Genomic DNA, 24,572 nt, shown 5'->3' with positions numbered 1-24,572 from the left:
CATTGGATAAAAATAATTATCTATATCTATCTATATCCATCTGGATATAATTTTAAAATATCTATTTCAAGATCCAAAAATTTTTGGATGGATATTATCCGATCCAATTGGATGGATATTATGGATATCCATTATGGAGCGATCCAGTTGTCATCCCTAGCTTTGAATATCCGGGCCCGAGTAAAAAATAATTTTTGTCTTAAGAATTCATAACGACATCACACTATAAACATTTTTTTTTTAATTATTATTCTATCGCAAGTTGGTGAAACGTTTTAATGGGGAAGAAAAGAAACCCCTTCATATTTAAAAAAATCCTGAAAATCTTAGCACCTATGTGTGGATTGTTAACAAAATTAGTATATGCTTTCTTAGAATGCGAGATGAATAAGCATTGTGTTTTTGAAAATTGAAAAATGTTTATGGACCATTTCGTAAATTTAGTAGAGCAGTGTTCGCATCACTCGCTTTCAGTATTTAAATTAACTATAACGCTTCTTGTTTAATATAGCATAATACTTTACAGATATATTTCTTATTCAAAATTTTATTTCTAATCAGATTCAAGAAAATAAATACCATTACTAGTTTTTCTCAGCCTATTTATTATGATGTTTACAAGTAAAATTGAGATTTCTTCTCAGAAATTGATTTCTAAAATTAATATGTTCACTTATATATTAGGGTCCGACTACGGTGCAACTGTGGTACTGTGCCACAGTTGCATCCAGCCATTGAATCCACTTAGATAAGTGGGGTTCATTGGAAGCCAACGGCTGGGTGCAACTATGGCACGGTACCACAGTTGCACCACAGTTTTTCCCTATATATTAATGTGATGTATTTAGCTTATTTTGAATTAAATTTTTTATTTAAATATTCAAATTACTTAATAGAATAGATCAGATAGATTCTAATAAATTTATGTAATTTGGTGACTTGTCTATGAATAATTTACTTGTACAATATTTTTAATAATTGTAATTTAGTATTGACTCAATTTTTATTGTAATGTGCCGCCTTTTATTTTTTTTTCCAAAAAATAGATTGAACAAGTGTTTTAAAGGCATTAGTCCATTACATAAAGTGTGTTATTGCGATATAAAGGGATTATTGATAATCCATCCTACCACACTTGTCAGTTACTAATTATACAGCAAAGCAGAATGCAGAGAAAAGGACACGTGTCCTTAATTTGCTAGGGCCACGCAAATCCATCTGGGTCCCACTAAACATTCCTCGAGATAGAGAAAAAGAAATTAATTACTAAACCCAATTAAATTCTGGTTTGGTTTCAGGCTTACCGTTGAGTGGCCGCGTAGTAATGGGCGACCAAACCTAGTTAATGATCTTCAGAACCATACCAACCGACAGAAGGACCTACGTATCCTCCTCTGAATAGTTGGTCCAACTTTTATGTGGTTCTGTCCTGGCGATTAGACTCAAACCCACTACTGAGTACTGACAGAAACTTGGAAGTGTATGCACAACCTATACTGTGGATAATAACAATCAGTCATTGTGTTAAGTGTTACCAACTTATTTTCTCCACTACTTATTTGGCTTTTCCAGGAATGAATTGGAAGGACAAAAATTTACAAAACAACTTGCATACAATGTAATCCCATATTTGTATAATAATAACTGTCGCGGGGCAAAATGAAACCAATCTAATTCAAAAGATGCTTTTGGAAGTGATTTCATGCACCAATAAGCTGCCGTTTTGGCTTCTCAACTCAGAAATTTCAAGGCAATGTTCAACTGGTTGCAGCTTTTGCATTAATATGGTTCTCCCTTCCTGTTTCGGAGCTGAAGTTATTTAGCAGGGATTCGATGTGTTTGATTTCTTTTGGCAGGGAGCCCGTAAGGACCTGTTCCAACAATTTGTAAAGGTAGTCAAAAGCGAAGAATGTTAGGAAAAAAAAAAAAACCATCACCAGTTTGTTATTTTTAGTTTTACGTATTTGTGCTTCGGAGGACATAAGATTACTTGCATAGATGATGTACCAATTAACTATTACAGCAGCCAAGGTGTGAGAGAAAATATATATCAACGTATTTCAAATGAATTTCAAAATGGTGAAGTAACGGTAGATGTAATATTAACTACTACTATAAAAGTTATCGTTCGTTTCAACAGTTCCAACTGCATCAGATTAAAAGCATTGAATCACACAACCAAAGGAAATATTTGATGGTAGTAGCATCATATAAAAGGAAAAAATCAAGAGAATTGGAATGGCCATCTAGCTGCCCGAAACTCATATAACCAAATGCAAACTAAATCAAAACTGTATACCTCATAACCAGTTTCTGTGATAAGAACTTCATCTTCAATCCTTATCCCAATTCCTCGAAACCTGGAAAAAATTTTTTTATCCAATCAGGAACAATTAGGAGTCATAGTATAATCTCACAAACTAGTGGCTAATTTTGAACATATTAGAAGAGCAGCATGACAATCACTTTCCAAGTTTTTGATGATGAATTTGTTAAAACAGATAAAATAAGACAGAACAGGTATTATTAATGAACTCAACAAACTATTGATCTCATTGGAAAAAAAAAACTAAAAATAAAAAGAGTATTGACCTGTTTTGCTATGATCAACAGATGACAATCCCCCTTTTTTTTTCCAAGAGGAGGATTCAATATACCAGTATTAAAGTGTGACTTCAAGGAACTTCATTTTATGAATTTTGAAGACATGATGAAACAGTAATACACAATAAAACTGAAAAGTACCTCTCTGGACCAGAGAAAGAACGTGGGATATAGATTCCTGGCTCAATAGTTATCACCTGCAAAGTTGTTGCAAACTTTTAACAAAATCCTTAAAAAAAAAAAGAAAAAAGAAAAAGTGAACTATGCTGATGCAAGCAAACAAGCAGTTTCGATATGTCTGGTCAGAAACTACCAAAGCAGAGAAAGTTGGCTATGTAGCATGCCCTCCAAAAGAAACTCTCATTGCCACTAATCATTTTTTGGTAAAGTTATAGGAGATTTGGAACAGCAATACTTTTAATGTTGCCACTTGCTAATTCGACACATATTACAAAGAATAATGTAACATAAAAACCCAATTTTTATGAAGACAAATTATCTACAGGTTAAACCAACATCCTGGTTCACATTCTCTCCCCCCTCTTTTCTGTCTTGAATTTCTTAAACGCCACTAAAAAGTAGTAGAAAAGGATAAAACCACATCAGGATGTCAACTTACAACACCTGGCTCCAAGGGACGTTCATAGGTAACCACAGAACTATCATGGACATCCATTCCCAGATAGTGACCTGGACATCAAAATAAATGAAGAAACGGTAACATAAATAATTACACCTTTGGTGTCACTTTTCTAATTTATTATTAGGTTAGAAACTAACTTATCTTGAATATTTTGGAGAGATTATTGAATAGTGCGAATAAAGCCATATGTTATTGTACATTATATAGACAAAAGGACGAGCTGACATGTATGATGGGTGAAGTTTGGACAAACCTATGGAAGTTGGGTTTAGCTCGTTGTAGGGATCAGTCCCATCGCTATTCACAATTCCAATTTCCTTCAGTCCTTTCCGCAGCATTCCAACCTATGTAAGCACAAAGTCAACAGGACTATAAAATTGCTTACAGTTAAATGTTTGTTTGAAGCATCAAGCAGCTTAAACTAGATAAAACCATATTACTTTATCAGGAGAAATATGTCCAATAATAAGATAATTTATATAAACAAGGGCATATAAACAAGGAGTCATAAAAAAGTGAGCCATCACGTCATTTGGCACAAAGTGACAACAAATTATAAGGAATGAGGACATGAAGTGCCATCCTTTCATTCTTCAGGCAAGGGGAATCGATTCAAAGGAAAAACAGAGTAACTACAATTTTAGGTTCTAACGATCATACTGAATAGTGGTGTATTTGTAGAAGGCTAGCGCCAGGCTTGCACAGCTTCAGACATTCCTTGTTTGTTTGAAGTATGAGATCATAAAGCGCTTCCTAGAAAGTAGAAAATAAACATCAACAATGCAACATTCATTCATTATGGCTTAAAGCACTAGAGAATAACAAAATTTTTAAATGACAAAACCAATGAAAGAAAATGAATTAAGTAAACAAAAAACTGTTAGAATTACAGCAGTTTCAGATGTTCCAAAACTTAATGCACAACATGGTGCATATAAATACCATTTTATTTTTTGTCCAAGATTAAATAGCAGGAGAACATGAAGCAGTGCGTACTTCTAACGAAGAAAAGCTACCGCTTGGCGGCCAGGTACGTGTCATATCACTGACATAACCATGCAATTCACACCCAACATCCATTAAAACAAGATCCCCATCATCAATCTGCAAAATATGTTGCAAAGATAGTCACAATAGGATTTTTGGTGAGAATGAAATCCACATTTTGATAAGTGAACATACTTTCTGGTCATTCCGAGAGTAATGTATAACAGCAGCATTAGGGCCACCACCAACGACAGGATTAAATCTAGCAAAAAGGAATCACATTCATTAATCATCTGAAAATTTTACAGTATATAATACTTCAGGCTAGAATCCATTATAATTTTATATCTTGTCACACCCAACATCACAATAGCACATAAAGTAAAAGAATAAAGTATATAATTTAAATAATTTCTCTGGTTCCAACCATTTGAAAGGAAAATACTCACGCCATTCTTTGGGCACCTCTCATTTTGCATTCATATTCAAACTTTGCTGCTAACAAACCCTCATAAGGATGTGACTTTGAATGCAGCATTGTCTGTAAAAGGGCCTGAAAGAAAATAAATTTAATCCATAAAATATCAAACAGGGGTTCCGAATTACAACCATAATTAACCATCTGAAAAAGACAGCAGTCACAGCAAAATTATGAAAATCTCAAGAAATAAAAGAAGTAAAAATAATAAGTTAAAAATAATATTTTTTCCACATATATATATATATATATATATAAATCTAAGGCTGATCTAATGGGACTGAAGTTCTAATTTTATCTATATTATATGAGAAGAGGACTTTAAATTGAAGATAGTTAGCTACAACACACACTTGGAAGTACCTGGCAACCAATTGATGCAGATTCTCTCATTAACTTGAGCTCAGCAGGTGATTTTACCCACCTCAACTCATGTGTAAGCCTAGAAAGATTTCTAACTGCGCCATAGAAATCTGCCTTTTGGAAGGCCTCCAAGTTCGTGTATGTTTGTACAGCTGTCTCCTGATTATGGAACAATTTGGAAGATCTCCCTATCATATCTGGAAGGATCTGCAGCAATATTAGAATAAGAAACATAAAACAATTCTGCATAAAGCATGTGAATAGATGCTAGGTTACTGTTACCGACCGGAAATCAAATACATCTCTAAAGAGGCTCAAAAGAACTATGGCCAAAATTTCCAGTTTGCTAGATACAGGAATGTCTAGTAATTCATTGAAGTAGACTCTACCAAATCATCCTGTAATGCATTACAACAATAATGTTTTCCTAGTCTTCACACAACCAGAGTATTCAACTCACCTCCTGTATTTTGCTCATTGGATATGCTTTATCAGCCTTGAATGTTTCTGCGGCTGCATCGACTCCCGCAATTTGCCCCTTCCAGATAACATCCTAAAAATAAACAATTTAATCAAAACTCACATCAGAACTTTGTCCATATTAAAAGTTGCAGAGATTCATGGAACTAGCCTTGACTAAACTTTATGGCTATCACAATGTATAGGAATAACTAGTATTGCTTCTACATGCATATTTGAGTGTAACTCGAGCAGTATTTATTTATTTATGTTATTTTATAAAGAAGAGATGATACCACATTTGCTTGGGTACTTAGTTTCATGCACCAAACTGCATACATATGTAGGCGGGAAAATTACAATATATCCAAGTCATTTGTGCAGGGATCATGTCAATGTCAAAAGTAGTGCATTAAGAAAAATCTATCATGCCAGAGAGTTGTCATACATGAGCAGATGTTTCTGGCATGAACATGCACAAACCACACTCATGGCTTAAAACTGCCACACCACCAGGTTGTTGACAGCCGGTGATATATAGGTAATTAGCATCTTGCCGGTATGGGTAAGGCACAACATCGGTCATCATCTTTTCAGGGGCAGCTGCAAGGATGGCAACACTATTCTCTGGGAGAATCTCCAATAACCTTTTCCTCCTTGAGATGTACTCCTCAGCACTTATTCCAGGTGTGATCTCCCCTTCCTTCATTAACTACAAAGCCACCCCTAAAGCTGATTATTAGCTAAACACAATTTAGCAATATTCTAAAACTAGTTTCTCTTTCAAGGATTTCACTTTGTTTTGCTAAATAAATGCAATTCTTCAGCAGGTATATATGTATTGATAATATACATTAGTTACTTCCAAACCAGGTTCCTAAGAATCAAAATACTGATAAGTAAACACAGATATTGAGTTGCCGCACCTGAGGATGGGACGCTGGAGTTGGTTGTCCACTATCAACAAACTTTTTTGTAGAATATGCACGCCGTCCATTGACCTAGAAACCCGTTAACAAAACACCGAAACAAAAATTCATCAAAAGCCAAATAAGTATTATACAGCAGGCATTCACAAAATCCATCAACAGATAAAGTAAGTAACTTGATTGATAATTGCAAATTAGACCGCCATCAACAAATAATCCAACGAATTCAGCACTCAACACAAAAAACAAAGCAAGTACAAAGCAACAACCTCATTCCTCAGCAGCAGTCCCTAAATGCTACTCATATAAGCCCAAAAACATATAATTGATAAAATAGCTTCTGCCACCCAATTCCTTATGAAAATTCCCAAAATATTTAGCCCCAAAATCACATCTTTATTCAAGATAAAAGCTTCAATTAACATGAATTTTATCTACTCACTGGACTATCTGCAAAGTGCCCACTTCAGAGTTCAGCCCAAAAAGTTAAATTAATAATTAAAAAAAGAAACTTTCTTTAAAAATTTGGTAAATACGATGCTATTAACACATGAAAGGCATATACAGAGGACATATTACTTGTCTACATGAGATTCTTTGAAGTAGTTTCCGCATTAGAATTTGCATTTTTTTTAGCTTCTGCTCTTCTGCAACTGTCTTTGAAGTTCGAAAGATGGGTTGTACTTTGTTTGAACAGCTTAAACCTCGGAGTCTCGGACGAAACTTATAACTAAGTTCCGTGTGCAGGGTTTAACTTTTATATCGGCACTTTTGGTCCAAAACATAAGTCCCTGTCGAGATTTTTTCGGGGTGCTGTTAATCTTTGACTTGCAATTAAAGTTTAGGAATTTGTGTATAAATAAATTAGTGTAAATGATGCTTTTTTAAAATACATACATCCAATGTCAATTTATGGTCCTTTTAATTTGTAAAATTAAATAATAAAGCACTTTTAATCACATATGGGAGTTTAAAAGTTATTTTAGGTGCAAATAACCCCATCCGTTAACATTTTTTTTACATAATAATTATAAGACATATCGTTTAAGTATTTATCTTGATAAAGATTATACAAAACAACATAAAAGAAAGTGTTCGATCTAACCATGTAAAAATTGAAAGAGAACTCTTCCATTTACACGCAATAGGACTATAATGGGAACCTGCATTTGCTAAGAAATTCTTCTTGTTCCAACAAACTTCTCAATATCTTGAGCAGAGAGATACAAAATTCACAAATTTGGGTGCCAGCTTCAAGGCAGCAAGCTCTCTGCGGAACACTGATCTAATTTATAACTACTGAGAACAGTTCAGAGACAGTACTATTGACTCATGGGGTCCTTCTGTCTTTGAGTCATTTGTCTTGCTACAAAAACGAATTAAATCGTTCCTCCAAACATATCAATTTTAGTAGAATGGTCACCCATAAATGTGTAGAGTAACACAGCAAGAACAGATCAAGAAAAGTTATTAATATTTCATCAGAGGAAACGCTGAAGAAAGCTCTTGATCTCATCGATATAAGGAGAACGTGTAGGAATGATATGGCCGCAGTCATGTTCAATAATGACGGAGCAACCCTCTTCAAATGCCTTAGCAAGTTCTTTGCTGGCTTGATTTGCTACCTGTCTGTCGTTTCCTAGGTCACCGCCGAATATATGAAGTGAAGGGCAATTGATGGATCTGTGTTCAAACTCTGCAGAATGAAGAGCAAACCCTGAGCACAAAATTGCAAACCTGAAATCAATTTCACCCTTTAGTCTCTCCCATTGTGCACAAACTGAAGCAGCCATAGCAGCTCCTTGGGAAAAGCCCAAGATCCCATCAAATGGTCCTTCCTGCGAGAATATGGTCTTCAAGTACGCCAATGATACATCTAACCCATCAGTTTGCTGCTGGTATTGGTGAGGATCAAATGGGCCATCTGCCAATTTCCAATTAGTTTCCCTCTTTCCACTAAAATCAGGTGCCACAAGCCAAGCAAACCTCTTCTTGCAATTCTCTGACGGTGGGGGAGGACCATTTTGTATCACAGATGAGACATTGCTGGTTTGGTAAATAAATGGCAATTCATGCGGTGCATCAATGAACACAAATTCAGCGATGTTTTTCAGCTTCTTTGCTAATGATGCAGTTCTTCCTTTAAAACTGGAGGCATTCTGCCGAAACCCATGCAAGCATAAGATTCTTAGTTTTCTGCGACACACAATGCCTGCAGAGTAGAACTAACAATTATCAGGAATAGTAAATGAAGTCTATGATTTACTCTCAAATTCAACTTTCAAGTATACAGAAGAACACAAGACTAGAATTCAGTACTCAAAGAAGCATTTGCAGATAAACCAATGAAGAAATTTGTGAACTGGGCAATGTATTCTTATCAATAGTTTTAAATTTTTGGTTGTTCAAAATGAGCAAACATCAGATATGTAGAAATATTGTAAGACTATCATAAATTGATAACTCCACCACTGTTAGCAGTTATGGTGGTTATAACCAACAAAAATTAAGCAGAGCCTTATTACTCGGTTATTCTTAGTCCATCTGCAAGCAAAGTTCATGCAGTCATACAGAGAGAATACAGACCTTACCATTTCTCCAAGGCATTTGAGGTGAGACAGTGGACTCTGAGGAAACATTTTTTAGCTCAATTTGTGGCGATGTTACTTTCATTTTGCTATCTTCACTAACTGGGGATGAACTGATACTCTTACCATGTTTCCGGCATAGCTCACAAACATACTGGGCTCCCTCCATCTGCAGGCCCATAAACAAAGCTTGTGAAGAAGCCATTAAAAAAAAAAAAAAAACCTTGTAAAGAAGAAAACAGATTCAGGTAACAAAAGATGCAACCGAGAAGCAATTGATAGATTATCCGTATAGAGGAAAATGAGTGGAAGACATATTTTCTGATTGGGAAAAGAAAAAAAGAATATTTAAAAAAAGAGAGAGCTGGTGTTTAACGTGTTTAACCTAACTTCTCTTCGTTGTCAACTCAGAGCCTTAAAATTGCTATGAGAAATGTCAGTGAAGTCAATACTAATACCGATGAATACAATGATTAAAGGATTATACTTTACTCATACCCGACAAGTATCACAGACCAAAACAAGCATTCTGCAGTGAGTACATCGACATCGTGAAGAATAATCATCAAAGGAAGAGCCACAAAGAAGGCAGCTACCCATAATATCTGCATCTGAGCTCCCAACTGAAATTCTACAACCAACAATATGAAAAGATAGATATCCATTTTATATACACCAAAGATTACTCTATGACAACTGGAAATGAAAATAGCGAAGATTATTTTATGACTACTGTAACAGAACATACCGGTGATCAAAAACAAAATTCTTTCCTTTGAAAAAACCACCATCTGGAAACTGTTCCAAATAACGCTGTATTCCCCCATATAACTACAATAAAGCCAATATTAGAGAGGTATCATCATCTTTTCTATTCCTCATCCACAAAGATGAACCTCACTTCCTTGAGGCCATATGTTGAAGGCAACTTCCTCAGTAATTTATTAGTCAAATAAAAGATAAAGGATGGTATCCAAAAAGGTATGAGCAGCTCACCTGAAAAACATTCTCAAAGCCAGCACCCTTTGACCTAACATAGGCTGATGCCATCTCACACCGGATTCCTCCAGTGCAGTACCTGTAACATAATCTGAAGGTTACAATCTCAAAACACCGGATTGAGAGCTAAACCTAATTACATAACTTAAGAATATTTGTAGGATACTGATTTTCAGAGTTTCACAGGTGCACTTACATGAGAACATGTTTTCCTTGCAATTGCTCAGCATTATTATCTATCCATGTGGGCAGATCACTAAACTGCCTGATTTCTGGGTCTAAAGTTTCCACACTTGGTGTGCGGAACTTCCCTATTCTAGTCTCGTATAAGTTCCTTGCATCCAACAGAACAAGTTTCTTATCATCAGTTGCATTTTCTTTGTCTAGAACTTGCCCTGGATTCGCACAAACAGAATCAATCATCAGATAAACCCATTACAACCTTTTGTCATTTCCTCCGAATATTTGAGTATCTAACTAAAAGTTGCAAACAGTACGTACCAGTACTCTGAAGAATGGAATGGAACTCAACTGCAGATAAATGCCTCCCAGCATTTGAAACATCAGGTGGGTTCAACAAAGGATGAGAACTAAAAGTAACCAATTCCTGTGAACAAATACAGACTCATTCCATCAGTTGCACTAAGGTGTTATTGTTTTAAGTCCACAACTGCTGCGGAATAGAATCATTAGCTATCGAAATAAGTGAGTGGGTAGTTGATAACGTTAGCTGCCAGTTGACCATACACTATAGCCAATGCATTTTCAAAATTACGCAAAAGTATAATAGCTATAAACATATACTTAACCTTGTCAAAACCATCAAGAAATAAAGAAAGAAAGAGAGAGCAGTAACCTTGACAATCCGAATAGAGAGAGAAGTGAAGCCACATTCATGAGCAACCTTGTCACTCAAAGGATAGTCAGAAGAAGCAAGCTTAAAGTCGGTTCCTTCAAACAAACTAATGGACTTGACTGCATCAATGTGGGACTCCAAGGATGACAACTTTCCACCAACCTGGTCAAAACCCAGAAATCAAAACGCAACCCACATGCCCAGAAACAATAAAGCAATGATTTTTATCATGAATTACTGAAACGGTGAAAAGGGTATGTTACAGTGACGTTGACGCCGTGGGGAGCGAGTCGGACTCGACCGAGGAGACCGAGTGAGCTGCAGTTGGACTCATAGAAGGTGAAGAGTGAGTTGAGATCGGGAATCGTTGAGTATTTGTAGTAAAGTAATACACCGTATTGTTCTTGACTCTGGTTATCACCAGACATTGTTCTAGTTTAGTTTACAGAGATTGCACTGGCACAGCCTTTTAAGTCATTAAGTGCCGCAGAAGCCCTAACTTTGCCCCCGTCTGAGCTATGACAGTGGCCTTCACAGTTCACACAATACGTAATTATTACTTTTTTAAATTTGTAATTTTTTAAATTTAGGGAGGGTTAAAAAAAAAATTCCAATACTTCAAAAAGAAAAAAAAAAAAAACTTATTTTCCAGTTCGCAAGCTGAATTTATTTCAGTTTAACCAATTTTCCAGATTCAGCTCTGCTCATACCCAGAAGCAATCAAGTGATTGTTATGTATCAGCGCAACTCAATCCCTATCACACCCTCAATTAAAAAGTTTGAACAGAATTTAAGTAATATCCCAAAAAAAAAAATTAGTGCAGTTGCCATTATGAAAACAGTTTTATTTCCAGTCGTTGCATTAAAGATTTGATTCTCCGTTTTTATTTGATTCACCGTTGCCATTATAAAAGAATACATAAAGACAAGACTAGGTAACCACGAAGAAAGCACATCCACGACTCCACAGCATTATAAGTATTATGTAGCATTTGCCAAATTACAACACCACATGAAGACATATCACAATGTAAAATTTTTCCTATGAATCTGCGAATTGAGAAATACAATTCAAGTTGAAAACTGCAAGTCAACTCGAAAAGTTTTAACATATTCCATAAAAGTAAAAAGCCTATGTGCCAGACCAAAAATCCTGACCCTTGGCGACGACGACAAGACAATTTAGAAAATTCCAAAATTCACTGCAATGGGAGAAACAATGCCCTATAAAGCTAGTAAAGATATTCTCAAACTACTACTTCAACCAAATTTGAAGCCACCAGGTGGAATGTTGGGCTGGTTGGTTGCAAAACCAAAACCCTGCTGCTGATTTCCAATACCTCCACCATCTTGGATAAGCTGCTCTTCCTCTTCCTCAGCCCAATATCTCTCCAAAATCTTCACAGCCTTCTCATAAATCTCATTGTTGTCGTGGGTTTGCAAATTCTCAATCTTATCTAATCCATCACACTCATCAATCATTTGGGCATAAACATTAATCCCATTATTCATTCCCATTTCCTTGTCAGCCTCACCCACCTTCAAAATGTTCTCAAGACCCTCTAGACAAACTGTCACAATCCTTGGGTCCGGACAAACCAGAAGATCACAGAGCGGTTTGATGCAACCTTGGCTTACCAGGAATCTGCAAGAACACGGTAGCATAAGTGATTCTATCACATGAACATTATCAAATAAATAAAAGAAACATCTGTCATATGAACATCACTGAGTGAATAAAAGAAACATACTGAATCTGTTGATGAGATCCTCCAGATGTGGCATTTGAGATAGCCCATGCAGCCTCCTTCTTGATTTCGAACTCTGCATGTTGAAGAAGGTGCACAAGAGGAAGGATGATATTGGCCTCAATAACAGCCTGTCAAACAAAAATTCAACAAATTATAATTACGAGTATATTCAAGTAGCAATTTCCTCAGCATTAAATAGATTTGACTTTTGAGGAAGTCACATTCAAAAATAGAAAAGACAACCAAGCAATTGTATTACATGCTATAGGGACCAAAATACCAGGATGCAAGCAAGAAGGAAAAACTAACATACACATAAACCACTATCTTGGAATCTTTTAAGAAGTTTCTCTCAAGGGCCAAATCAACAATCCTTAAATTGGCAACCACCAAAAAGGAAAAATCCATCATTTGCAGTACCCAAATGTTATTGAAATTTAAATGTTAATTTAAGGAAAAAAAAAAGGATAAAGAAAATAGGGATGGTTGCCATAGGTTCAAATAGCAGATATGATGCATGGACAATGAAGAACCGGATGAAATGTCCTTCCCCACTGACTGAATATCAAACAATTTATTAAGACAACATTTGACATCAAATTAATGAAAATCATGAGACTTAAATGCATAAAATTACAATGAAACAAACATGAGCAAGCAAGTTGTCCGGATGTAAAGGTGAGGACCAGATTTAAGACAATTTACCACTACAGCATTCAATAGGAACTTAACAGTGAAGCCCTAAATGGGAAAATAGCTGGCTAGAAATATACAAAATATATTTAATTATGATGTCCACCAATATATCACAAACCATCTTCCATCTTTTCCTGCTCAAATAATTAACTAATATCAGATACACAACCAGAAGAGATAATTCTCCAAAACCAACTTCGCAGGTGTCAAACAAAATATAAAGAAAAATCTTCATGCAGAACAAAGAGATGGAACGAATCGTGTACCTGTATCTGAGCTCTATTCCCAGCTGTAATATTTGAGATCGTCCAACAAGCTTCTTTCTTGATGCTTTTTTTGTGATTTTGAGTAAGAAGTTGATATAGACAAGGGAGCACTCCATTATCAATTACAAACTGAAACAAAAATCTGAGTTATCAGCTGCTATAAAATAGGGAAGGAAATAGAATTTTATTTGAATATACACGAGAGAGAATTTGAGATAATTACTTAATTTATTCATAAATTTTTACTTCCAAACTCCAATCCATAACAATCATTTACATTAGTGTTCACTAAATAAGTTTAATTGAAAAAGGAGCCAACAGCATTACAAATTAATTAAGCCCTCTTACCAGCTTTAAATAAAATGGTAATGAACTTGTATAAAGAAAAAACTACCATAGACATCTAATATAAGAGAGATAATGGAGGTACCTGAGTCTGAGCATCATCTCCAGTAACGATATTTCCCACTGTACGAAGGGCAGGTATGAGAACTGTAGCTGATGGATGCCTAGGATAAACAAAGTTTAAATTAGTAGCAGCCACTTAACAGATTGAACACTATGTAAAACCAAAACAACAGAAATGCAAAGTCTTATGCATTATGAATAAAATATCAAAAATAAATGGTGAAGAACAAAAGAACTCACATCAAAAGCTCCACAAGCCGTGGACAGACACCAGCTTCAATCACAGCCTGAATTTTGTCATTGGGGCCATCTGAAAGATAAGAGAGAGCCCAGCAGGCATCTGTAAGAACTTCCTCATCATTCAAGTGGATGAGCCTCTGGAGAATTGGCAGAGCAGGTTTCACCTGACAGACACCAAGGATAATAATTTCATCATTTAAGGACTCTAGTATTAGCCTTATTGAGTCAATGAGCAAAATAATAATATATCACAGACTTATCTCTAGAACCCCACCTGTTCAAATGGTGTTGGAGGTTTGCCACGACAGAAGTTCGATAAAGTCCATGTTGCATTCCTCAGCATGGATAGTTTTGAATGTTCATTTAACTGAGCTAGTAATGGCATGAGAGCACCGCTAGAAAGAACAAGATCTCTACAACTAGGGGAGTCACCAGCAACATTACCCAAAGCCCATACTGCCTGATGAACAAAGTCAAAGCAAATTTGGAAAGATATTAATTGCCACAGTTCAATACAATAATTGTCTGGAAAAAAATGAAAGAACAAGTATAGATGCCAACAAAGAAAATTCTGATCCAATGGGGAAAAAGCACCGTGACAAATACAATATGCATATACTGCAATGCCAAGCAAACTTCTATCAGAAACTTGCAAAGAATTTGGATATTAACAACCAAAAAAATTCACAAGTCTTTTCTATCAACTTTCCCATTAATGCAATATAAAAGTTTCAAAATGATTTAGAATCTCATGGTTTTGTCACAATGATCCTGCATAAGAAAGATTTTTAAACATAAGAGGCAAGCACCAACCTGCTCTCTGACATCATCGCTGCCAGAGCTAAGAAGTTGAACAAACATGGGGACAGCACCATGCTCAATGACAACTCGTGTATGCTCTGATGTCCCTGATGCAACATTGGTCAATGCCCATGCAGCCTCAAACTGCTCATAATGGTAAAGTCAGATGATGGTCAATCAATATCTTCAAACAAATTACCTGGTTTTAAAAAATTTTAAAAAAAAAGTCAGAAGCAGATCCTACTTGTAGTTGAGGCATATCATGCCTTCCTAGAAACTCCACAAAGCGCGGGACAACACCAGCTTTAATTACTTCATCAATTGGAGGGCTGCGTTCTACAAAATGATAGAGGCCAAACTGTCAACAGCACAGAGAGGTATGTTCCTTGAAAAAGAATTAATTGGCAACAGAATCATGCTCATACCAATTGATAACAGCTTTCTAAACTGCGTAGTTGCTTCCAACTGTAATGCAGGATCCTCAGACCACACTCCTTGTACCATAGAAGGAATACTTTCCAACTGTTAGACAACACCAATATCACCAGTTAAACATGAAAAAATAATAACAACAATAATTAATTAATTAAAATAAAGAAGTTAACTTTGGAGAATACAACTTGTAAGAGTCATTTTTCAACAAGAAAAAGACAAAGAGCCAATTTCATTGGAAGCAGAACAAGAAATTTAGCATGCGGGGACCCAAGATCATTAAAAAGGCCAAACAGACAACCGTTTTCTCCGAATATCAGTAACCAATCCAATATATTCAAGTGTCCAGCTGAAACATACAAATTACTTTTTGAAAGCACGAAAGTACATTGTGTCCTTTATCAAGAATCACTCGATAAGTGCTTTTCCAGATTTCGCTTCCAAGTACATTTGCAGAAAGCAATTCTACTTAATCCACTTTCTACTAAAAGATTTACAAACTCCAATTCCTTACGGATCATAAATCAAAAAACCAAAAACTGCATCTACACTCATTTCAACGAAACTCTTTTATTCCAGCAAATCCCTACTTTATCCACCCCACACAAACAATATCTAATCATCAAAATTCACAAATATATAAAGATCCCACAAAAACCCATCAACCAAACACCAGTGCAATGCAAACCCACAAGTCAAAAATCAAGATTTCACAAAGCAAGCAATCATTTTCAATATGTTTTTTTTTTTTACCTTCTTTTCAATGGCGTTTTGCGAGGCATCGAGGCCTTGTTGCTGAGGCTGAAGCAGGAGACCTTCGCGTCGTTTCTTCAACAAATTATCTTCCCTTTTGTTCTTTCTGATCTCCACCAGATTGTCCTCTCTCCGCCGCCGCGCCTCATCCGCATCGACTCCCGTTTTGTACCCCTTCTTCCTCACCTCCGCTCGCGTGCTCGGTCTCAACGACATGTCGTTCTTTCGGCCTTTCTTCCGCTCTTTTTACGAAATCTTGAATTGAACGAGAGATTAAGAGAGCGTGAGGGAAGAAGGGATCGGGTGAAAATGTTCAAGCGAATGAGTTTTATTTGGATCTTAAGTAATTACTTTTCACGTATGCTTATTAATTGTTTTGAATAATTTATTATGATCTTAAAACTCAATTTAATCAATATTTTTTGAAAAACGATTATCTAATTCTTTCGTTTATTGAAAAAAGATTATTTGATTTATTGTAATAGAATCGGACGACTCGAGGTTACTTTTTCGTTCTAAGTCTTGGCCCAAAACTTGATCGGGCTTCATTCATTATCTGGCAAACCCACCGGCCCAATGTTTTGGCCCAATCTTTCAAGATAATTTCCAGCCCAACCTTCGATCTTTCACAGGCAGACAATTGGTTAAATTATTGGAATTTTCACACCATAAACTCACTAGGAAAATGCAGTGCACAAAGGAGATGCACACAACATATGAGAGCTACTCACAAGAAATAGCTCTATTATGTTACTCTCCATCTCTTGGTTTGGTTCTTTCAACTAGTATTTGAATAGACTTTTTGCAATAATTGATTTGTTACAGATTGAAATCCACCAGATTTGAAGATTGGAGATTGCAAAACCATAAGAAAACCAAGCACAGCATATAAAAACAGTAAAATACAACTATTTTTAACACCATATATGAAGATATTGATGTAAAATATACATCATAGACACAACCAGAGGAAAAAAAAAAGGAAAATAACTACTTTTTACGTAGTAAAATGCATAAAAAATATAAGATGTCCGTTGAAAAATTGGGTAATAGTGGCTCTTTTTTAGGAAAATGAAGGACAACAGTGGTCGGTTTAGAAATAAAATATCTCAATACTAAATTTAATATCATTTTGAGAACCACTCAATGATGTGGCAAGCCATTTCTTTTTCTGCACTTGTGTAGGGAATTTGAGTTTTTGTCATATGCATTGTAGAGGTTTTTGTTTTTTATCTAATTATTTGAAAATAGGTTTTGACATGTTATAAGTCCGTATGTATCTTTTTTTTTTTCACTCATTACAAACCTAATCTCAGCGATTAATGATGGAGTTCTCATTATAAAGGTTACTAAATTATAAGGTAATTAAAAAAAAAAAAGATTGATACCATTTTCATAACATGGATTTGAGGTTTATTAGAGGGTAAGGGCCAAAAGAATTGTATGTAATTATAAACATGCATTAATAATCAATCATGTCACGAGAGGCGAGACTGTCTAATAAGCTAAGTAGATGTAGGGCCGGTTCTTTTATTAGATTAAAATTCTTAAAACTCCTTATGGATGAATATTGAATATATACACGCGAAGCGTTTTCCAAATTCAAAATTTATATACATGTCAATAATAAAGATGCTAATGAGAAAGACAAAAATATGATTTAGAAGAAATTGGCCAGGAATGGGAAAAATTCAAAATCCATGAAAGTGAAGGGTTTGGATTGTTGTGTTCATATTCCAAACAAAAATCTAAAGAGAAAGGATTACTCATTACAGAAGATATTTTAAGAGTTCAACAAAAATAATAAATTTAACAACACCCAATCCCTTAAAATAATAATAATAATTAGGGGTGGGCAAAATCGGGTTCGGGTCGGATCATTAATTCGGGTTATATTCGGGTTGGATCGGGTTGGATTTAAAATGGGTAGGATTGAGTTCGGGTCAATTTGGGTTAGTTCGGGTCAATTCGGATCGGTTGAAATCGGGTCAGTACGGGTCAGTTCGGGTCAATTCGGGTCAGTTCGGGTCGGTTGAAATCAAGTCAATTTGGGTCAGTACATTTTTTTTTTTTAAGAACCCGATCGGGTATTCGGATCGGGTTGGGTTTGACCCGAACCGATCACAACCCGATCGGGTTTGTAAATTTCAAACCGATCGGGTTTCGATCCCGACCCGATCCGACCCAAACCTGAAATTTATCGGGTCGGGTCGGGTTGGATCGGGTAAAATGTCCACCCCTAATAATAATAATAACCCACTCCAAGAGTCAAAGTCTGGTGCTTATTTTTTCTTTTCCTCCAGACCTTCTCATTTCTTACGTAAATAATAAAATTGAATAGCATTATCGGCTTATTGCCTAAATTATTTGTCGCAATGACTAATATAGTAATATAGTCTATGCATCAAGCAACCCAAAAAAAAAAAAAAACTCGTTTACTCGTTTTTCATTTATTTAAAATATTAACTAGCCTAGCGGTGAGCCCATTTTCATCTCATTATTAAAGTAAATATTTTTTTTTTAATTTTGTAATACACATATGGTTACTGATATCACATCAAACATTACAATTACAATATTTATAATCGTATTAAACAACTAGGACCACCGTCATATATTAACCCACTGAAACATTTACTCAAATACTTTAAATTATCTCTAATATTCGAGAGGTGCCTGCTCCGCTCACGTTTCGTAAGGGAGAGACTGTCTCCACTCAATTTATTGATAATTAAGGGAGTAATGAAACTAATATCCATAATATTCTTACAGAGGATCGAATTCTTACATTCAATATTGTAAGTGCAAGAGTTTTTCTATTTGACCAAAGGCCGTTATTAAAGTAAAGAATTTAGATCTGTGGCATGTGTATCTATGAACGGCTTGAAGTGACATTAGCTGATTCTTTATAAGAAGTTTAGTGCAATACAACTAATTCCAATCAATTATGTACCCAGATCATTAAAAGAAAATCCAAAAAATTCAATTGTGTCAATGATTCAAAAATTTTCCCTCCATCTAAACAATTTTCAAAGTTTCAAACCGAAACAATGTTTGTCTGATTCACAAAAATGTCCATGATTTCAGCCTCTTTGGACCCCACTAATCCATGCATTAACGTGCACTCTTACCACACCGTATACCTTCCCACCCACAATCACACCAATATAAAAGCCCACGGCCAGTCCATCACCCTTTGCCCAAGAAAGAACATTTACGTTTTCAAAAAGGAAGATTCAGATTCGTATAGAATATTAAATACAATTCCATCGCGAATGGCGTGGGGACGGTGGTGGTGCGCGTCAGCACTACGGTGGCCGCAGCACTACTTGACAGCAATGTCGTGGCCGTCGACGTGGATCACGCGGGAGCTGAGCTTCGTGGACGACGTCGTGTGGAGCGTGGTGACGGCCGTGGAGTCGGTGGCTCTTCTCTCCATGTTCTGCTTCTTCTTTCTCTTCTGTGGCTGCACCGTTTAAAATCTTCGGACACTTTCCGACATTGGTGACGTCACGCGGATCTTGAGTGTCGGATTCTGACGTCGTCAGTCTGTTTGAGTTGCTGGATCAGTCACGTGGCGGTTATTTCTAGGTCGTTGGCTCGTTTGTTCTAATTCGCCGTTGATTAGAACAGTACAGTACTGCATGTGTCTTAAGTTTTTAACTTTTTAGTAGACTTGGTATTATTATTACTCTTTTATTTTTTTCCCTATTTTTGTTTGCTTCTTTCTTGCTATGAGAAAATTAAATAGCAATTTTTTCAATATTACTTTTAGAAGAACATGTACAAGCAATAATGTTTGCAGGTAATTAATTATATGGACAATTTACAACTGTTGCATGGTAGGTGGCTGGACCCGTAATTATATTTAACAAAATAACATTCTACAAGGAAACAAAAAAGATTGGTGAACCAATTAATTTTTTAAAAATCAACTACTTTTAGATCTACAATAAAAATTGCACATGAAAAATGTAATCATATCTTTCAAATGTTAGGTTATTTATTTAAGAGTAATGATATAGTCACAAATTATTATACAAATTTATTTTGTATAAACTAATGTGACATAATAAGATTAGTCGAATTAAATATCATTCGGTTCACATGATTTGATTTTTATTATTTTATATTTTCATTAAACCATTGAATTAATGACACGTCAGTTTATATAAAATAAATTTGTATAAGAGTTTGTAATTGTATCATTACTCTTTATTTAATGAAGATAATTATGTAAAAACATTTCATTGAACAGATTTATCATGAGCGTTCACAAGACAACTCAAAAGATTAAGTTTTAATTTTTTTTCATAAATAAAAATATGAATCGATATAAAATTAAAAAGTCGATAAAGATGAGGTTATTTACACTAAAAAAAATTAATTTGATCACTTTATTACTTCGTAAATTCATATATAATTTTAAAAAATCAAATTTTCATTTTATATGCTCTTTAAATTTCATTTAAAAAATCTTACTCAATCGGTTTAAATTAATTAACTTTATTTACTTAATATACCAATAAAGCCATTCAATGCAGCCAATTTTAAGAGATTTATTAAATTTTTATAACAATATAATCAAGTCAAGCTGTAAGCAAATTATTTTATAAAATTTAGTTATTAATATTTTGTTTATTTGTGGTCAACATTAGATTAGAAGAAGACGGAGTAAAAGAAGAGGTCAAAAGCAAAAACAAAAAAAAAAAAGATGCTTTTCAGTACTTTTGTATAATTTGTTTTTATTTTCTTTTAAAAAAATAATGAGTGTAAAATTTATTTTAGTTATGAAAATAAAAATATTGATTTCATCATTATTTATCCAAGGATATATTAAGATGTAAAAAATAAAAATTTAAAAGTTTAAAGTATGAAAATTATATACACTAGATAATGAGTATGTTATATGGGTGTTCAAAATAATTACATAATATTGACTTATAATAAATTGCCCTTAATAATAGTAATTCATATAATGGATATTTTTATAATAAAATTAGAGTGGTTAGAGTAATTTTTTGTGTAATCAGTCTTACCCAATTAACAATTGCATAATAATTTTTCCCATAATTGCATAGTACAAAACACATTAGTTCTTGATGTTAATTTTGGGAATTAAAAGTTTAAATATTTATGTTTACGTTTTGAAATGTTATAATGGACGAGGAATTTATTATTTTCTCAACTACCAGTTGATAAGCAACTAAAAGGTATTAAATTTGGATCTTAATTTCTTAACATGTGAATTATGTCTTTTTTAATTTGTGGATAAAAAAATAAAGGAAGCACTAATTGAAGAAATATGGGGAAATGTCTATTTAATTTTAATTATTATATTTTGAGGATTTTATATTTTTAAAAGTTCTAACTCGCATGGTTGTTGAGAGACAGAAATTTTGTGTATTTCTAATTTGCTTAAATGTAATTTAATTATAATTATCAATATTTTTAGGTTGGTGAAAGAAAATATAAACCATATTAAATTATTTTTAGCGTTTAACCGGGGAGCCCTTTTAGCTAACGCTTTCATCTCCAAATTCTCCAAAAAGAGCTAAACCCAAAACCCTAACATCTGAGAGTGAGTGAGCGGATACACAGATCGAAGAATGGCTTGGAGGCAAATATTCAACAACGCGGGGGCAAATTCGATGGTAGCAGTATCTGGGTTTTCTAGATTCTTCACCTCCAAAGCATCAAATCAATACATTGGTATCCCCATTCTATTTTCCGTTATTTTTGGATTTCTTTTTGTTGCTTTTATCTTTTGGTTGAATTGATAATTAAGTGAAAACTATTGGGTCTTCTGGGTTGTGTTGTTTAGGGTTTTTGTAAAAATGAGAAACTTTTTCAAGGAGCGGCTAGTGTTAAGATGTATAAGGCTGAGTTTGGCTTTGTTTGGTTAATGGGAAAATTTAGAAACATGAAAGAAGGGAAAGGGAAATTCTGGCTCTTTCTGGTTGTTTCAAGAAAATTTTGGGTTTCATAATTTGAGCTGTTTGAGTTTATCTAGAATGAGATTGAATCATATCTTTAATATTGCTTGTTTTGAATTTTGAAAAATATGTTAAAATGTCCCTATATTAAGCAAAGAGACAATTTTCTTATTGACTCTCAGGGACATCTCTTGGGTAAAGACTAGGAGCAATTAAGTAGTTGAAATACAGCTGATTGAGTTGAGGTATTGTCGTTAGATGTCCAAAATGGAATGTTGACTGTCCATTAAAGAAAAAAAAAGCCTTTTTTTGGTTCTTCGTTTAGTGATAACCACAACATGAGTTTCATAGTCTTTTAGAAAGCTGAAATTGGGATTTGAGAGAGTTATTGGTGCTTTTGCAGTCAAGGTTGGGATACCAGAGTTTCTGAATGGAATAGGGAAAGGAGTGGAAACCCATTCGGCGAAGCTTGAATCTGAGATAGGTGACTTTCAGAGATTGCTTGTAACCCGAACTCTTAAGCTCAAGAAACTTGGCATTCCTTGCAAGCATGTAAGCATTTCGAATTTTGCTGGTGCTTTTATTTCAATATATGTCCTGTTGTTTGTTTGGGGAAATGAAAGATACATTTATTGTTGGCAAGATTTGATAAATCTCATTATGTTATGAATATCAGATACACCTGATAACCAATATAGTCCACACAAACACAATTATTATTATTAGTACCTCATTCAAGTACATGGTTTCTCATGTATTGGATTTCAGCAGCTACTAATCTGCTACATCTAGATTAACTATAAGAAGTAGAATCCTTCCATAAATTATATGCATGGTTTTAGCTATAATGATAGTGGGCTAATTATCATTGTGTCCAGCTCTGAGCATAAACAACATCCAAATACTTGCAAATGTTTTAGGTTGTATATATGGAAGAGCGGGTTACATGTTGTATGCAATATTCTGAATTTCTGCTTGCTATCTGTCATATCCTGTATATGGTTATGAATTATCAAGGTTGGTTGCATTGTCAAGTTAAAATTCTGACATTCATATGCATTTACCATTGTACAAAGAAATAGTGGCACAAAGTGTATCTCAGGAATTTGAAAATATTATTAAGTTTTGAAGTATGCATGTCCTTTAGTTTTTACTCATGGTGAATATGAAACTTTTATTGTTTTTTGCTTCCAGAATTCCTTTTGTTACAACTTACAAGTTTTGACTTGTGTTTTCTTGTTTGCCAGAGGAAGCTGATACTGAAACACACCCACAAATATAGGCTGGGACTGTGGAGGCCAAGAGCTGCACCTGCGAAAGCCTAATAATTTTGAAAGAAACTAGTTCTTTGAGGACTCATATATGAATGTTCGCTTGCTTTCACTACTGGAAAATTCAGAATGAAATGTGGAACTTTCGAGTTTTTGCCTTTGATATATGTAATCTCACGTCATATGTACATTATAGAATTTAATGAACAAAATTTGGGTAGTTCAAAATATTTTTTTTTTTTTTTGTTTTGATTATAAAACTTAGTTTGAGAATTCACCGGGGGGTTGCTGTAAAATAAAAATTTTTCTAGCAAAACAGATTTGGGAGCTTGCAGAATCTGTTGTAATGGTTCCATGAATGGGCTGAACGGCGGAGTTGTAAAATGTGAACATAATTTCTCTAGTTCAAAAGATGTAAAGAAGATTGTTGTCTGTTGAAGTGCCATTCAGTTGATTGATGATAAAATTGTGTCAGATGTTATGCGTTGTTCCCATACGATACACGGATACAAAATGGCTAATAGAAAAATTCCAAATGCCACTCCATCTCAAGATTAAAAACATTTATGTATCTTTTGAATTTCAGATTTATCAGTTCATTCAGTCCTCTTTTCATCGCTTGCAATTTGTAAGAACAGCACTAAAAGGCCTGTGTTTCAAGTGACATTATAACACCACTTCACCTCCAAGATTGCCCAGCAATGTCAGTACTCAATCGCAATGGACATGATAGTAGTAAAAGATATCCAACACAAAGTAGCTTGAAATTTAGCAGAATTTAGATCCGTTTGCGGTAGCTGCCCCAAACAGGTCCTTTATTATAATCAAAACCACGGTATCTTCCATAATATTTAAAAAGTGAAGGAATAAATAAACTAGTACGCAGCTCATTCAGCAATGTTACAAAACCTGATTTTGCTTGAAGTATTTACAAAAGTTAACTGATGAAATGGCAAGTCAGCTTATTCAACAAAGCTGCTATCCAAGCAATTGGAACTCCACACACCCCCCAACCAACCCCCCACACCCCCCCCCCCCCCCCCCCCCCAAAAAAAAAAAAAAAACCCCCCCCCCAAAAAAAAAAAAACCCCCCCCCAAAAACCAACCCCCCC

The 24,572-nt window shown here is 34.8% G+C and overlaps 4 protein-coding genes across 7 annotated transcripts; 1 reads left to right on the top strand and 3 right to left on the bottom strand.

The window, feature by feature from the left end:
• Positions 1-1,575: 1,575 nt before the first annotated feature.
• On the bottom strand, positions 1,576-7,291 carry LOC18041488 (intermediate cleaving peptidase 55, mitochondrial). 3 transcript variants are annotated; one of them, XM_006433495.2, is made up of 14 exons: positions 7,043-7,291; positions 6,461-6,535; positions 5,983-6,246; positions 5,536-5,628; positions 5,076-5,282; positions 4,684-4,787; positions 4,430-4,496; positions 4,244-4,351; positions 3,908-4,000; positions 3,501-3,591; positions 3,224-3,294; positions 2,746-2,801; positions 2,300-2,360; positions 1,576-1,871 (listed from the first exon to the last, which is right to left on the bottom strand). In XM_006433495.2, the coding sequence occupies exons 1-14, from the start codon at positions 7,088-7,090 to the stop codon at positions 1,758-1,760; spliced, it is 1,452 nt and encodes a 483-aa protein (XP_006433558.1). In that variant the 5' UTR covers positions 7,091-7,291; the 3' UTR covers positions 1,576-1,757. The 3 variants fall into 3 exon arrangements, with proteins under 3 accessions (XP_006433558.1, XP_006433557.1, XP_024039014.1); XM_006433494.2 differs by having other exon boundaries at positions 5,983-6,260; positions 7,043-7,057; XM_024183246.1 differs by lacking the exons at positions 1,576-1,871; positions 3,224-3,294.
• A 355-nt stretch (positions 7,292-7,646) lies between these two features.
• LOC18042552 (rhodanese-like domain-containing protein 6) lies at positions 7,647-11,474 on the bottom strand. 2 transcript variants are annotated; one of them, XM_024183243.1, is made up of 9 exons: positions 11,170-11,474; positions 10,907-11,068; positions 10,552-10,657; positions 10,247-10,445; positions 10,048-10,141; positions 9,800-9,882; positions 9,550-9,682; positions 9,055-9,220; positions 7,647-8,675 (listed from the first exon to the last, which is right to left on the bottom strand). In XM_024183243.1, exons 1-9 carry the CDS (start codon positions 11,332-11,334, stop codon positions 7,945-7,947), a joined length of 1,839 nt encoding a protein of 612 aa, XP_024039011.1. In that variant the 5' UTR covers positions 11,335-11,474; the 3' UTR covers positions 7,647-7,944. The 2 variants fall into 2 exon arrangements, with proteins under 2 accessions (XP_024039011.1, XP_006433556.1); XM_006433493.2 differs by having other exon boundaries at positions 10,048-10,129.
• A 368-nt stretch (positions 11,475-11,842) lies between these two features.
• On the bottom strand, positions 11,843-16,641 carry LOC112097760 (importin subunit alpha-4). The gene is made up of 10 exons (XM_024183245.1): positions 16,254-16,641; positions 15,494-15,590; positions 15,313-15,404; positions 15,081-15,212; positions 14,542-14,727; positions 14,268-14,431; positions 14,050-14,128; positions 13,620-13,748; positions 12,658-12,785; positions 11,843-12,551 (listed from the first exon to the last, which is right to left on the bottom strand). Exons 1-10 carry the CDS (start codon positions 16,467-16,469, stop codon positions 12,167-12,169), a joined length of 1,608 nt encoding a protein of 535 aa, XP_024039013.1. The 5' UTR covers positions 16,470-16,641; the 3' UTR covers positions 11,843-12,166.
• A 5,085-nt stretch (positions 16,642-21,726) lies between these two features.
• LOC18042550 lies at positions 21,727-23,904 on the top strand. Its single transcript, XM_006433490.2, has 3 exons — positions 21,727-21,965; positions 22,593-22,741; positions 23,437-23,904. Exons 1-3 carry the CDS (start codon positions 21,863-21,865, stop codon positions 23,512-23,514), a joined length of 330 nt encoding a protein of 109 aa, XP_006433553.1. The 5' UTR covers positions 21,727-21,862; the 3' UTR covers positions 23,515-23,904.
• The last annotated feature ends 668 nt before the right edge of the window (positions 23,905-24,572 follow it).

The sequence above is a fragment of the Citrus clementina genome, unplaced genomic scaffold (genome assembly GCF_000493195.1).
Source record: "Citrus clementina cultivar Clemenules unplaced genomic scaffold, Citrus_clementina_v1.0 scaffold_5, whole genome shotgun sequence".
NCBI classification, from domain to species: Eukaryota; Viridiplantae; Streptophyta; class Magnoliopsida; order Sapindales; family Rutaceae; genus Citrus; species Citrus x clementina.
Note: the sequence above shows the minus strand (reverse complement) of the source record. Positions and strands in the feature narration are given on the sequence as shown.